General features: G+C 68.8%; 1 protein-coding gene across 4 annotated transcripts in view; it reads right to left on the reverse strand.

Annotated features, from left to right (window-relative positions):
- BSN (bassoon presynaptic cytomatrix protein) overlaps positions 1 to 14,932 on the reverse strand; it is a 61,221-nt gene that overhangs the window by 1,919 nt on the left and 44,370 nt on the right. For 2 of the 4 annotated variants that reach the window (XR_008992291.1, XR_005023189.2), the window contains 8 exons: positions 14,342 to 14,767; positions 7,514 to 13,951; positions 3,519 to 5,589; positions 2,550 to 3,304; positions 2,304 to 2,400; positions 1,802 to 1,933; positions 1,546 to 1,600; positions 1,154 to 1,242 (listed from right to left, as the gene is read on the reverse strand). Coding sequence is in view for 1 of the 4 variants with exons in the window: in XM_036877843.2 (XP_036733738.2) it covers positions 1,560 to 1,600; positions 1,802 to 1,933; positions 2,304 to 2,400; positions 2,550 to 3,304; positions 3,519 to 5,589; positions 7,514 to 13,951; positions 14,342 to 14,767 (9,960 nt within the window). In the remaining 3 variants the exon portion in view is untranslated. Of the gene's footprint in view, positions 1 to 137; positions 276 to 1,153; positions 1,243 to 1,545; positions 1,601 to 1,801; positions 1,934 to 2,303; positions 2,401 to 2,549; positions 3,305 to 3,518; positions 5,590 to 7,513; positions 13,952 to 14,341; positions 14,768 to 14,932 lie in introns of all 4 variants that reach the window. The other 2 variants (XR_005023191.2, XM_036877843.2) reach the window with 2 other exon arrangements.

Genomic DNA, 14,932 nt, shown 5'->3' on the forward strand with positions numbered 1-14,932 from the left:
GCTCGCAGGGCACACTGCAGTGGCCACTCCCCCGCCCGCGAGCCCGGCTTCAGGCTGATGCTTTCTCCAGGGCAGACCCCTCTGCCCCAAAACTCTGCTTCCCTGGCTTCGTAACACTATTCACCTTGAGAAATCACCTTTTTAATCTAAGTTTTAGTGTTTAACTGATTTATTCTCTGTTCCCTTAAGGGACTGTCAGCTTCAGAGGGCAGGAACTTGGCTTTAGTCCATGCTGTATCCCAGCACCTGGAACAGGGCCTGGAACCTACCTAGGGCTTGACAAAAACGTGTGGAATAAATGAGTAAGTGGATGGAAGACGGGGCCTCTCCAGTCCCCCCACCGTTTCTCTGGAGCCAGGCAGCCCTCCTGACACTACACCCAGCTCCCTCTGGGAGGTAGGCCTGGCCCGGGCAGGGGCCCCGTGGTGGCTTCATGACCGCCTGGGACTGCCACACACACACCTGCCCAGCGCAGAAGAGCCTGTGCGTCCACACCCTTAACCGGAGAAGCGGTGAAGGAGGGGCAGGCCCTGGCTGTGGGGCGGTGGGAGGTGGGCCCAGGCTGTGCATGGAGCCACGCCAACAGCCAGGTACCCTCCCCACCATCCTGGATGGGGCACTGCCTTCTCCACCCCACCCGAGGCTCCTGGCGAGGCTGGCATCCTGCCTCGGCCACCACAGCCCTGATGGGGCCAGGGCTCCCATCCTGAGGCCCTCTGCTCTCCCGGGCAGACCTGGTCTGGGGTGGCCTCCCTCTCCTCTGTCCCTTTCCTGTCTGCTTCTCCACTCGTGCTCCTCCCCGCGTGCTCCTCCCCGCTGGGGGGCACGGGCCCAGCCTGTGAGGCACCAGTGTTTTAAGTGCCCACGGGGCCGAGTGCTGCAGGCTCCGGGGCTCCGGTCCCACCCGCTGCCTGGAGCTGTGGTGCCAGCGCCAAGCCTCGGGCAGGGGGGCGCTTTGGAATCGGTGCCAGCACCCCCTCTGTTGGGCCCCTCCTCAAGGTCACTGCCCGAGTCACCCCTGCCAGCCCGCGAGTCTCTGCTTCCCCGACCCAGCTGAAGGAAGCCCTGGGGCCCCTTCTAGGTCACGCTCGTAGGACTGGCTGGGTCTGGTCAGCCAGGCCTGGGGCTGCACCCCTTTGGTCCGCACACTCACTGTTATACGCAGAGTCCAGAGCTGCGCCCAGGCCCCTGACTCCAGAGGTTTTCCCACAGCAGTGACATCATCTCCATCTTGTCAAGAGCCTGTGTGGCATTACTGAAGGTTGGGAGGAGCTGCATCCCAGCCCCCCAACCCCTGACCTAAGGCCAGCTAAGCTGTGAGAGGGCCGAGGGGCAGGTGCAGAAGGACACGGCCCTAGCTCCCTCGGCCGGGGACCTGTCCCGAGCAGGCCTGTGCTGGGATCTCTGTGCACAAGGGAGGGTCCTGCAGGTCTGGCCGTGTCGTCTGCTGCCAAATACCAGAGTCCGCCTAGAGGACCCCTGGGGGCCCCCAACATGAGGGCCTCAGGCCTTTCCCAGGGGAGGCTGCACAGCAGCTCTACTCACCCTGCAGGGCGTGGTCACCAGAACGAGGAGAATTTTTTGCCAAAAGCAGACACGGCTGTGATACAGAAAAAGGAGAGAGGCATCAGGCAGTTGTGCCAGACTCCCTCCTAGTCAGTGCCATGTGGCTAGTGAAGCCAAGCTCGGCCAAGAGGCGGGAACCCCCCAGGGCTGGCCTGCGCCTGGCTGGCTAGCACTTCTTCAGACCTGACCTCTGCCAGAGCAGGCCCGCCCTGGAATGGCCGTGCGCAGTGCATACCTTCTGTCAGCTTGCCGGCCTGCTCTGCTGCCCCGCCAGGCAGGATCTTGGAGAGCACACTCTCCCCGTCAGCGCCTGGCTGGCCAGCAGGAGCCCCTGGGGCCCCTCCAGGCCTGGTTCCGGCCTTCACGCCTGGGGGAGAGAAGCCACCACCGTGAGCCGCGCCTGGCCTGGCTTGTAGGCTTGGCGGGAGGAGCCGGGAGGGAATCTGAACCCAGGCACTCTGAGAGGTGGGGGCGCTGAGAGGGGAGATGGCAGTCAGGAGAGCAGGGCAGGAACAGATGGGAGGCGGGGGGCAGGAGCAGGCTGTGGTCTTGGCCGGGCACTATCTGGGCGCTGAGGCCCCGAGCTGGTGGCCCTGCTGGCTCACTCTACACCCGGGCTTGTTTTCTGCCGGGGAGGTCTGCATCCGCTGGGCACCCGCCGGGGCAGCAGAGAGGCGCGGCGCAGCGGAGCTCAGGGTGCGGGGTCAGGGAAGGAAAGGGCACCGAAGGGGGCTCACCGGTGAGTCCAGCTCCCGGAGGCGGCTGGGCCTGAGGTCGCCCCTGCAGGGGCCCCTTGGCCGTCCCTTTAGAGCCGCTTGTCTGCTCTGCCCGTGGCTGCAACGGAGAGCCCACAGCTGAGACACCACCCTCTGACCCGAGACACCACCCTCTGACCCTGCCCGTGCCCAGCCCGGTACTGGGGCACACCCAGCGGCCGCCAAGCACCCACCCTTGCAGGGTCCTCACGCCAGAGCACTACTCACCGGTCCTGCTGGCGGGGGGCCGGTGGCTGCCGAGGGGCCTGGCTGAGGTTTCCCTGCCGGCTGGCTGGCAGCAGGGGCTGGGCCCCGGGTGGCTGGCTGGCCCTGCTGCTGTAGCCGGGCCTGTGCCGGGGGCTGCTGGGGGGCCTGCAGCCCGAGGCCATGCGGCTGCAGCTGGTGCGGCGCGGCGGGGGACGTCTGTCTGGGCGGCGCCGGCTGTGACTGCGGAGGTCCCGGGGCTGCCTGCCGGCCCTGCGATGGCTGGGCCTGGGGTTCTGGCTTCGGTAGCGGAGCGGCGGGCCCTGGGGGCGCCTGCCGGGAGCCCTTCTTGCTGTCAGGGCCATGATGGAATGCCGACGACACACGGGATGGCTGTGAGCGCTCTGCGGAGCTGGGGTGCCCGGGCTGACTCTTCTTCTGCACCACCGGGGCCGGACTGGGCTGAGGGTGGCGCCCCATGTCCCGAGCATGTGGCCTGGCAGAGCGCCGGCCTGGCTCCTCACCCGCGTGCCGGCCAGAGTGCCGCCTGTGGTCGCCGTGCTGCGGGTGACCCTTGGCTGCGGCGTGGTGGCCTGTGCCCTCATCAGGCAGCCACAGGCCCTCCTCAGGGGGCTGATCAGAGTCGTGGTAGCTGTGCCTGGCCGGGCCTCGCTTCTGGGAGGAGGTGGCGGCATGGCCCCCGGGGGACCTGAACCGCTCAGAGCGGGCATCCCGGGGCTTATCAAACCAGTCTGTCTCCTCCTGTCCCAGGTGGTACGCTTCAGAGACCAAAAACAGAACACCATCAGCCCCGGGCAGGCTGCAGGGAGGCCCAGCTGAAGCCATGCAGGGAGACCAGGGCGGGCACCGCAGCCAGTCAGGACGCCAGGCCCCAGCCCACCTCCCCCATCCAGGGCCGGGTTCAGGGTGGACTGGAGCAGGCAGGCCCCCAAGTGCCGAGCACCTGCAGAGATCACCCCTGGTCGCCATTACCTTCGCTGTCAGAAACCACACAATGGGAGTCGTCCAGGACGTAGCCCTCCTCGCGCTGACACGCGTGGGCCCGTGCTCCGTCCTTCAGGTGCTCCTGGACGTCGGGCATGGAGTGGCTGGAGCAGAAATGTGAGCAGGTGTCCCCAGGTGGGAGGGGGCCCCCGGCAGGGCGGGACCGCCCAGAGGGGCTGACGGGGCTGTCCTCTTCAGAGGCCTGGCTCCACATGGGGGGCCGGGCCCTGCCGTGGGCCGTGCTCAGTGGCGAGGGCTTGGGACCCGCTGCCTGAAGTCGCGGCGTGGCCTCCCGTCCCCGCTCATACCCTCTGCCCTGGCCACTGAAGTCGTGGCTGGACAGCTTCTCCCCAGCATGGCCAGAGGCCGCCCGGGACCGACCACCCCCACCGTAGGTGCGCTCCTCCTCTGGGCCCCGGCTGGGCACCCCAAAGTGCCTCTGCTGCTCATACACGTTCCTCTTGAGCCCGTAGGTGACCTCATCCTGGAAATTTCTGCCCCGAGAGGCCACGCTGCTGCCCGTCGTGGGGCAGGGGTAGGAGGCCAGGTCGGACTCCACGTCCTTGGCCTCCTCAATAGGCGAGAACTTGGAGACCTTTGGCTCCACACCCTGCCTCCGGTGTCTGCTGCGTTTGGTGGGGCTGGCGGCTGGGGCCAGGCTCTTGGAGGGATGCCTGGGCGCCACCGGGCCTGGACTGTACTGGTCTGCTCGTGCCGTGTGCCTGCAGTCACTGTCGCCGTAGTAGTGGGCACTGGTGGGTCGGCCATCGCTCTCCACACCCCGGTGCAGGCCACTCTTCCCACGGGGGTCATAGGAGTCCTCCTCGGACTCCTCCCCTCTGGCATAGCAGCAGGGTAGTGCGGGCCCCTCAAGGATGCCTGGTTCTGCCGGCTCTTTCCCTGCACGCCCGCTACTGCTTGGCCCCAGGGCCTCCAGCCTCTGGCCGTCGGGAGCAGTGGGGCTGCTGTCCTTGGTCAGCTCGCTGATGTCGTCGATCATCACATAGTTCCGAGGGACGTTCTGCTCCAGGCTGGCGTAGTGCGAGTCAGAGGGGTAGCTGGGGGCCGGACTCAGGCCCACGCTGTCCCGGTCACTGGCCCCAGGCAGCCCGGAGGCCTTGCCCTGCTGGTGACTGCCGCCTGCTGCTGGGCCGCCATGGCCGCTCTCACACGGGGCTGAAGAGGCGGCTATGGGGGCGCCGGCGATCACCTCATAGTCGGTGGGCACCTTCTGCTCCAAGTCAGCGAGGGCCGTCTGGCGCGGCTTCTGTGGCGGGGCCCGGCCATCAGCTGGGACTGGGTAGAGGGTGCTCTGGGTGGTCGGTATGGGTGTTTGGTCTGCATAATGGCCGGTGGGGCGGAAAGCCTGTTGGCTCAGCAGGCCAGGCTCAGCTGGGTACGTGGCACCAGGCGGAAAGACAGGCGCTGGGTATGTGCTGGGGCCAGCGTAGCTGGGAGCCTGGTGGGCCTGGAGTTCGCTCTGACTTGGCCCGCCGCTGCCTGCAGTGTACTGCGGGGACCCCGGAGGCAGGAAGGAGGGCTGCTGGAAGGCGGCAGGGCCCACAGGGCCCACAGGGGTGGCGGCAGTGGCAGCGAGTGCTGCATACGGGCCCGTGGGGGCAGCACAGCCCTGGAGCCGCAGCTGGTTGAGCTCACTGTCCGACAGGTAGTCCCGATGCTCGCCGAGCCCACGCAGGGGCTGGTGGTCCCGGCCGCCCCGGTCCCTGGCTAGGGACTCCTTGCGCTGTGTGATGCCCAGCTCCAGGTACTTGAGCCTGGCGTCGATTTCCTTCTCCTCCTCGTCCAGCTCTGCCTGCTTCTTGCGCAGCTTGGTGGACTCGCGCTCCACCAGCCGCAGGTCCCGGTCTAGCTCCCGGAGCAGGCTGGCCTTGGTGGCAGGGACAGGGGTGGGCCCCGCCAGTCCATGCTGGAGCAGGCCGGCTGCATATAGCTGTGGGGGGCCCTGGCCAGCCAGGGGCAGGTGAACCTCCTCTGGAGGGGGGCTGGGCAGCGTCCGCTTCACCTTGCGGACCAGGCCGTTGGGTGGCAGCACCGACACCTGGGACAGAGGGAAGGGTGGGCAGTGCTGAGACCCAAGACGTGGGTGGCCTGCCGGGCAGGGACTGGGCTCCACACTGTGGGCAGCCTGACCAACCAGGCAGCCTTGAGGCCTGCCCTGCCCACCACTGGCCTTGGAGATCACCAGTGGCCCGGGACTTTTTCCAGGTCTCTCCCTGCTGGCGCTCTGGGGGGACGGGGTGGGTTGGGGGGGTAGCAGGCACCCTCAGGGCTGGTCTCTGGCACTGGCCTGGCTGTGAGGACCCCTGCCAGCTGAGTGTACGAGGTCTGGCCCTGGGTGTGGGTCCTAGCAGCCGGGGGGGCCACGGACAGGAGTGGGGTGAGTCCCAGGCCCGGCAGGCTCCCTAGAGGATCCTGGGGAGGGGCCCAGGCTGCAGCCAGGTCAGCTGCCCTGGCTCTGGTCTCTTCCTGCCTCCAGCCCGACTCCTCCCTAAAGGGTCACGCAGCTCAGTCGCCTGCCCCGCACCGCCCTCGGCCAAACCCTCCAGTTAGTGCTCTTGGCCCAGCCGCCAGCTCTCTCCACTGTCCTAACCTGCCGCCTCCACTGCAGGGCCTCTGGGGCCCCATCTCCAGCCGCGCAGCTCCCTGGCCCGGGCTCCCCAGCGTGGCCCTCCCGCGGCCCTCCTCCCTGCCCTGATGCTCCACCTTGGGGGAAGGTTCTCCCCAGGCCCTTGCTCTCCCTTCCCAGAATGCCCCAGGCTTGAGGCTTTTACAGGTCACCCACATCCCCCAAATACATGACTTGACTTTGCCAAGAAACTATAAAAACTTCTCACCTGCTCCCACCACATGTCATAGTGGAAATGAGAGTGTGCTCAATACCTCAGAATGGGGTCATCTCACTTTTGGAACCCCTCACTCCGCTGTCTGTCTGTTACTATTCTGGCTGCACATCGTGCCTGCCTGTCATGTGACCCACAGGGCCAGGCCACGGGGCCTCTGTGCCCACCCTAGCTTGCAGCCAGGACTGCCTGCCTCTGAGCTGCCCTGCCAGCCCGGGATCCTGATCCCCCCCCACCCCAGGCCTGCACACCCCACAGAGAGGCCCACCTCTCCTCCCTGCCGCACACCGGGGAGAAGGCGAGCCCACCAGGCCTCTGGCTTCTCCCCTGCCTGGGTGTCTGCAGTCTCCCCCTTTAGCATGGCCGCCCACGCTCTGCCCAGGAAGCTGCCCAAGGCACCAGCCTTGCCTGCTCACCCGCTTAAGACCTCTAAGAGGCTCCAAGGACACTCAAGAAAAGTCCACCCGCCCCAGCCTGGCTCTCAAAGTCCCTGGGGCTGCAAGTCCCATCCTGCCCCACATGGCAGCCCACGGGGGCCACCGGGCACAGTCCCAGGACATCACTGGTGACTTAAGCCACAGATGAGGGTGCAGTCATGCTCCAGGAGCCCCTACCTAGGGGAGCAGACAGGTGTGAGAACAGATTTGCTGAAGGGCAGACAGGCGGGGCGAGGTGAGGCAGGGCAGGCCGCAGCCCCCGGGATGGGCTGTGAGAGCCGGCCAAGGGGGGCTCCCCATGGGGCCACGGACACCAGCCCAGCCTCGTCTGTGCTCCTGATTTTCTCGGGAAACATACAGTGAGAGGTGGGAATGGGAGGGGCCCGGCCCGGACAGGAGAGCTGCAGAGGCTGAGAGGAGGCCGCACTCAGGGGAGGCTGCAGGTTCCAGGGGAGTGTGGCTGGATGGCTGCAGGGCCCGTGGTTAGCACGGTGTTGCTCAAGGGAGCCTTGCTAGGCTGGGGCTCCCGCACGCAAGCAACCAGGGCATCCGGTCCCCTGTGCCTCCTCTGGGCCTCTTCAGCTGCAGGTCACTCTCCCCCGCCCCCCGACTGCCACCCTGCCACAGGGGCCCCAGGCTAGGCAGAGACCCCTGACCCGCCCTGGACCAGCCCCTGTGCCCATACCTGGCTACCCAGCCCACCCTGGTGCTGGTGGAGGGACAGCCTCTCTTTGGCAGACTCCTCGGCGGTGGGGCTGAGGGGCTTAGGGTCAGACAGGGAGCGCTGCAGGGTCTTCACGGGGCGAGGCAGCGTCTGCTGGCGGAGCGCACTGTCAGCCGTGAGGTGCCTCTGCGGGCTCAGGGGTGGCCTGTGCAGCCTCTCGCTGGGAGCAAAGGAGGCGTCCAGGAGCCGGTGCGGGGACAGGGGAGAGACTGGCGAGTAGAGGACTTGGGGGGATTTGGGGGGCTGGCGGCTCACGAGCTGGGAAAGAGGCTCCGGGGGCAGGTGGGTTGGGTATCCAATCTCCAGGGGGTCCGGCCTCTTTCTCTCGAATCTGCCCAGAGGCCCTGGGGTGACGATCTGGATGCCAGGCAAGTAGGGGCCGATGGCGGCTGGGCCTCCAGGCTGCGGGCCCGCCATGCCCTGGGCCTGCCCGTCAGGCTCTGTCTGGCAGGCCAGGCTCTCCCCGTGCCCCGTCTTCTCTGGGGCCGATATGTACCTCACGATCTCCACCTTGGGGTCAGCAGCAGCTGTGATGCGGATGGCGGGGGAGGCTCGGGCAAGCTGGTCCGGCTCCGTCTGCACGGAGCAGTCGCTGGTGGTCTGGATGCCCACGCTGCTCACAGCCTTGGTGGTGGACGAGGCCGTGGCATCCGGCCTGCTGTCGGAGCCAGAGTCGGGGTGGCGGGAGAGGCGGGAGCGGCGGCGGCGCACAGGCTGCGCCCACTCGCCGTCCTCGTCGTCTGTCTGCACACTGCTGTCTGCGCTGCGCCGCGCCCGGCGCCGCCTGCTCAGGGGGTAGCGGCCGTCCCCGTCCTCGTCATCCGTCTGCACGCTGCCGTCTGCAATCCTCCGCGCCACGCAGGGCTCAGGCCCCGCCCCGGGCTCGCAGACGTCCCGCAGCCGCGGCATGGAGTGCCGCTTCTTGATGCCACCGCGGCCCGCCTCCCATGGCTCCTGGGTCGGCAGTGACATGTCCGAGGCTGAGCTGGGGAGGCCCCGGTGCAGTGCGGGCTCACGAGGCTGCCCTGCCCCCTCGGGCCCTGCCACAGCGACGAAGGCCGGGCGGGCCAGGGGCGGCCAGTACTGGCCGTTCTGGGCCGGCTCGGGGGCCGCGGGGAGCGGTGCCTCCTGCCTCTGCTTCTGCTCCTCCAGCTGCTGCGCCAGCCGCTGCTGAAGCTGCTGGATCTGCTCCAGCTGCAGGCGCTGCTGTGCGAGCTGCTCCCTCTGCAGGGCGAGCTGCGCCTGCCGCTCCTCCTCCTGCTGCTGCAGCACGTGGTGCTTGATGGTCTGCAGCTCCTGCAGCTCCCGCTGCACCAGCAGCTGCTCCTCCTGGCGGTGCCGCTGCAGCTCCAGACGCTCGCGCTCCAGCTCCTGCAGCCGCAGCTGCCGCAGCCTCTCCAGCCCCAGGCGCTCGTGCTCCAGCCGCAGCAGCTGCTTCCGCTGCCGGTCCTCCTGCACCACGTCCTTCTCAAGCCCCGGCCGGCCGGGGGCCCCGCTGCCTCCCCCCAGCGCAGAGTCTGCGGGTGGCTTCAGGCCAGTCGGTGGGGCTGGGGCTGCCCCCACACCCACGACAGCGGCAGGGGTGGCTGCGGACTGAGGCTGGTCCGGAGCGGAGCGCACTGGCGGCTCTGGCCTTGGCGGGGCCCTAGCAGCCGCAGGCTTCCCCAGGTACACAGGCCCCTCAGCAGGCGGCGCGCCGGCAGCGGTGGGGAATCTACTCGGTGCCGGATAGCGGAACAGCCGACCGGGCCCCAGAGGCACGCGGGGAGCGACCACAGGCATGCGCGTCAGGCTGCTGAGTGGCACGGCTGTGACTCCAGCAGCCGCGTACGGCCTGTACAAGCCGCGGCGCACCATGGGCCGCAGTGCTGGGGCGGGCTGGGTGGTGATGGGTAGTGTTGCAGCAATCGGGGTGTTGATGGTGGAGTAGATCATGCCGTCGGCTGCCCGCACGGTGGCTGTGGACGGCAGCACCTGTCTGACTGCGGCAGGCCTGTACTGGGCCAGGTTCCCTGGACTTGGATGGCCCTCTGGGAAGACGGGATTCCCCAGGAGGCCGGCTCTGAGGGGAGGCAGAGCCTGAGGGGCACTGAGCCCAGGCCCGGGCTGGGGCTGGTAGGGCATGAGGTCGGGGCCGCCACCGCCATGCCGCCCTCCGTGCTGGTCCATGGAGCCGAGGGCGGCGCACATGCGGCTGATCTCACGGGCCGTGGTGGCGCTGTACTGGGCCAGGCTGGCCTCCTGGAAGCCAGCTGCGTCTCCCCGCAGGCCATACCTGTGGTCTGAGTAGATGTTTGAGACGGAGCTGTAGCGCCTCATGGGAAGCGGGTGGGGCAGAGCGTCTGTGGGGTGGCGCAGGTCTGTGAACGAGCCATACTGCAGGCCGGGCCCCACATGGCGCCCGTCCACAAATCCCAGGCTGTAGGAGTGCTTCAGGGAGCTGAGGTCTGCCGCTGAGTCTCGTCCTGGGCTCTGGAAGAGCTGTCCCATCCTGTGGGCATGGTAACTGAGACCAGCTTCAGCCAAGTTGGTGTCAGACATGGAGGAGTACAGCCTGCCGGGGGGGCCCTGCGGGTAGGGCCTTGGCTCCTCCTGGGGCCCGGGGCCCACCGCTACCCCCTGTGCCCGGTACGAGGGGGGCTCAGGAGGCTCAGGGTCCCGGGGACTGTAGAACGGGCCGTTGCTTGGGCCAGGCAGGGCCCCATCTGCCACACTCTTCTCAGGCCCACCAGGGGCGGGGTGGAAGGTGCCTACGCAGCTGCTGCCGAAGGGGAACTTGTAGACCATGTCGCAGCAGGCCAGCTGGCCCTCGGGCCGCATCCCCGTGAGGTCCAGGGCGCCTGCTGGCTCCTCGGGCAGCAGTGTTGTCACCGTGCCTGCCGCACCCTCCCCCATCTGCACCACCACTGTGTGTGGCTTCCTGGCACCTGGCAGGGCATGTGATCGCAGCTCCGCAGGGGCTGCCCGCTGGGGCTCAGCACCAGGCTCAGGCACCGAGCCCACCTTGAGGCCCACACTCTGGGAAGCGCCCATCTGAGTGAGTAGAGCATCTCTTCTGGCCAGAGGCACTAGCTGGTTGGGCAGGTTATACCTGGCAAATTTGGCCTCCCTGGGCCTTCCCTGGGGCCCACCTTGGTACGGGGCTGTCTGCATGGCCTGCTCTACCTGCTTCATCTGGGCCAGGCACACGGGGCTACCCATACCCTGGCCAAAGTCCAGCTGGCTCTGGAAGGGGTCCCTATAGACCACAGGCTGCTTCTGCTGAGCCACAAGCACAGATGAAGCCACGGTGATGCTCACGGTGGTGGCGGTGCTGAGGAAAGCGTGGGTCTGCTCCTGTGCATTGAGGTTGATGACCAAAGGCTGCACGGCGGTCGACTGCCGACCCGGCGCCGGACCCAGGGCAAGGCCATACTTCCTCGCTTCCACAGCAAGGGAGGTCAGGTCCATGCCCTGGTCGGTCAGGATGATGGGCGTGGGCCTGGCGGTGGTGCGGAGGTCCACCACAGCGCTTCCCGGGGGGGCGGGGCCTGGCTCCGCCCTAGACGTCCCGGGCACAGAGGAGATCCGACACAGGGAGATGTTCTCCGCAGGGAGGCCACCCCAGCCATAAAGGGCCAGGGGCCCATCGGCACCTGCCCTGGGTGCTCGCGGGAAGCCAGGAGGCCCAGGTGGCTCTGGGGGCAGCGGGGACACACCTGGGGGTGTCGTCTGGCTGTAGCTGTGGGTGGTGGGCTGGGTGTCAGTGGGTGAGCACACAGGGGAGGTGGAAGCGCTGACATGTACCATCCTGGTTTGGCTGGAGGCGTCCGATGCCAGCGGGATGGGCATGAAGGAGGCCTCCTGGGAGGACTGCTGCCAGACCAGGCGAGGCGTGCCAGGCCGGCGTGGCGTTTGTGTGCCCTGAGCCACCACGGGTGTTGGGGCATGGGTGCCAGGGCTCTGTGGAATGTCTGCGGCAGGGGTCGGGCCTAGTGTCTGCGTCGAGAACTCTGCTGTGGCCCGTGGGGCTGGCTTGCCAGGGAAGAACGTGGGACTCTCGGAGGGAGAGGGAAGGGAGAGAGGTGGGGTGGAGCCTGCGAAGGAGGCGGGTCCCCGGGAGGGCTGGGGGGCACTGCCCTCCCCGCCACTCATGCTCAGTGGCCTCCGTCTGGCAGCCCGGCCAAGGACAGCAGGGCTGCTGGGGGCCTGGGGCAGCTCCTCAGTCTGGGATGCAAAGCTGGCAGTGGTCGGGCTCTGTCTGTAGCTGAGGCCAGGAGGAGAGGGTGAAGGGCTGCGCTCAGGTCCAGCCAGGGGGCTCGGAGCCACGTACCCTCGTGGCAGGCTGGCCGGACAAGGAGCCGTAGCTGTGGTGGCCGGGGCCCCAGGGACCCGGGGGAAGGATACGTCGACCTCCAAGGAGGAACTGGGGGAGGGGGGAGAGCTGTGAAGCTTGAGGGGGTCCTGAGGCTCCTTCGCGAAGTGCTGAGTGACACGCACGTCAGGAATGAGCCGGCTGTCGGGGGCCACAGGGGCCGGGAAGGACACGGGCGCGGAGAGCTGGGTGGGGCTGGTGCCGGGGGTGAGCGGGCCCCCACCCTGCTTCGTGGGGTCTACGTGCGCACTCTCAGCATTCAAAAACTGCTTCTCCCTCCGCTCCTCGGCCGCGGCCAGCTCCCTGCAGGAGGCCTGGCGCTCACGGGCAGTGTTCTGCGAAGTGTGCAGGGCCTCCTCGTGGGCAGCGGCCCCCGGGCCAGGTGCACTATCTGCGACAGGCAGGGCGGCGGCCCTGCTACGGGTGTGGTCTGGGGTGTCCTGGTATTCCCGGCGGGCGCCCGCGGGCAGAGAGGGCCCGGGGGCCCGGCCCTGCCGCTGCAGCAGCTCAGCCCTCCGCATCATCTCCTCGTAGGCCTCCTCGGCGCTCTTAAGGGGCCGGCCCGAGCCGGGCCCAGGGCAGCTGCCCAGGGGAACCTCGGTGGGTGAGCAGAGGGACACGAAGGTGGGCAGGCTGTACTCGCTGCCCGACACGGGACGCCGGGCAGCACCGCCGTCCGCGGCCTCGGCCTCCGAGTCCAGGGAGGGCGACGGGGAGCGCTCGGAGCAGGAGGAGCGCTGCAGCTCCTCCATCTCGGCCGCCTGCCTCAGCTCCTCCGTGGGGGACGCGTCCTCGATGGGCGACAGGTTGCTGGGCGGCGTCTTGGAGCGCTCGCGCCGCCGCTGGGCCCGCAGCTCCTCCTTGTCCCGGCGGGGCTTCCGCGCGGTGCTGCGCACTCGCTGCCGCTCGGCCTCCCGCAGCTCCTCCTGCTCGCGCAGCAGCTCCTCCTCCTCCCGCAGCTCCTCCTCCTCCGAGGAGTCCTCGATGGTGGGCAGCAGGGGCCCGTGCGGCCGGTGCCGGGCCTTGCGCTGCCGCTTCGCCTCCTCCAGCCGCTGCCGGCGGCTGGGGCTGCTGTCGCTGTCCTCCTCCAGGGAGGACAGGGAGGTGGGCGAGGCGCCCGGCGTGCAGCTGGAGGAGGCGGGCAGGGTGGAGGAGGGCTCCCCGCGGGAGCGGTCCTCGGGCGAGCCGGTCAGGCTCTCCATCTCCAGCTCGGGCTCCCGGCCCGTCTCCGGCCCGGGCTCCCGGCCCAGGCCCGGCCCGGGGCCGCAGCTGCCTGTGCTGTTGAGCTCGATGGTCTTGAAGCGGCGGAGGCCGCCCTGCGGGGCCCCGGGGCCGCCGGACGCTCCTGCCGGGCCGCCCTCGGACGGCAGCTCCTCGTAGCCGGCGGCGGCGCCGCGGGGCGGGCGCCTCCTGGGCGTCGCGACAGGGTCCTGGCCCGGCTCAGGCCTGGGCCCGGGGCCGCCGCCCGGGGCGCCCCGCCCGCCCGCGCCGCCGCCCCGCGGCCGGTCCTCCGGGCTGGCCTCCTCGGCGCCCGTCCCCAGGATCGCCGGCTCTGCCGCCCGGGCGGGGGGCCGCGGGGGCCGCGGGGACAGGCCGCCCTCGCTGCTGTCCTCCACGAAGTCGTGCCTCAGCCGGCTGCCAAGGTCGTCCGAGGACTCGGCGGCGTCCCGAGAGCCCGCCTCCTCTTCCAGGATGTCCTCCAGCTCCTCGTCGGAGTCAAAGGCCTCGGGCACGATGGACAAGGAGTGGGGCCTCCTCCGCTCCTCGCCGCCGCTGCTGCGGGGGGGCTTGCTCTGCTCGGCCCTGGGGGCTGGGCCCGGGGTCTCCAGCGAGGGCCGCACGCCGCTCCCCACCGTGTGGAGCTGGGAGGGGCTGGGCGGGCGTGGGCCGGTCACTCCCGCACCGTCCAGCTGCTCCACTTCCTGCCGCACGAGGCCTGTGATCTCGCTCTGGGAGCTGGAGACCCCGTCTGAGGAGTAGCCCGTGTCGCTGAGGCTCTGGGGGCTCCGAGACAGGTCCTGGGCATAAGGCTTGCCCACCAGCTCCTGCAGCAGGGTGAGAAGCACACACCGGCCCCGTGGCAGACAGCTCGCAGGGCCTCAGCCTCTCCGCCACCCCCAGGGGGTCAGGGCCCTCCACCCTCCCTTTCTCTAGCCTTGAAGACTGCAGGCTCTAGGCAAACCCTGGCAGCCCTAGGTTCTCAGAGAGAAACTCCACCAGATCTACTGGCAGCAGAACCTGGCAAAGCACCTGACCAGGTGCCAGACAGCACCGGCCCAGAACTCACAGGCTCCAGGCGAGCCAGGGCCTCCTGGGGCGCCCCTGCCCCCATCTGTGGCCCCAGGCCCACCAGGCCTACGTTCAGCACGCCCAGGGAGCCAGGCCCAGCCCTTGACAGCCTGGGAGCAGGGCTCCGGGGAGCGGGTGGGACTGACCTCTGCCCCCCCAGGCACGGGGGCTTCAGGAGCCGCCTTGACACCGGCGGCCGCAGCTGCAGTCCTCCGCGCCCCAGGCTTTGCTTTCGGAGTCCCGGGGGGCAGGGCGGCCTCTGGGGGCGGCTTCGACACAGGCTCAGCTTTAGCCATGGCACCTGCCTTCTTCTCCTGGATGCTGCCTGGGGTCCTGCTGGGCTCGGGAGTCCTGAGGGGCTTGGCCTGGGCGCCGGCCTTGGCGGGCAGGAGGCCTGATGACTGCCCCAGGCCCTGTGGCCCCTTCTGCCTCAGAGGGGCTGCTCCAGGCACACGGAGAGGGGTCCCTCCGGGGGGCTGCTGCGAGGTGGGCAGCAGCAGGGTGGGGGGCTCTCCCAGGCTGCCCTCCAGCAGCCGCTTAGTTTGGCAGTTCAGACAGAGCCACTCCATTTTCTGAAAGGAAACGGGGAGGAGGAGGGTGAGAATCACAAAGTCACTGAAGTGCTGGGATTGTATCTCCACGGCGATTTCGGTGAACTTGAGGTCATTTTCCTGTGACGGACAGGGGCCAGCATGGAGCCTCCTGGAACCCACAGCCCCACGCAGGTCATCCAGAGT

This window comes from Manis pentadactyla, chromosome 1 (genome assembly GCF_030020395.1).
Source record: "Manis pentadactyla isolate mManPen7 chromosome 1, mManPen7.hap1, whole genome shotgun sequence".
NCBI classification, from domain to species: Eukaryota; Metazoa; Chordata; class Mammalia; order Pholidota; family Manidae; genus Manis; species Manis pentadactyla.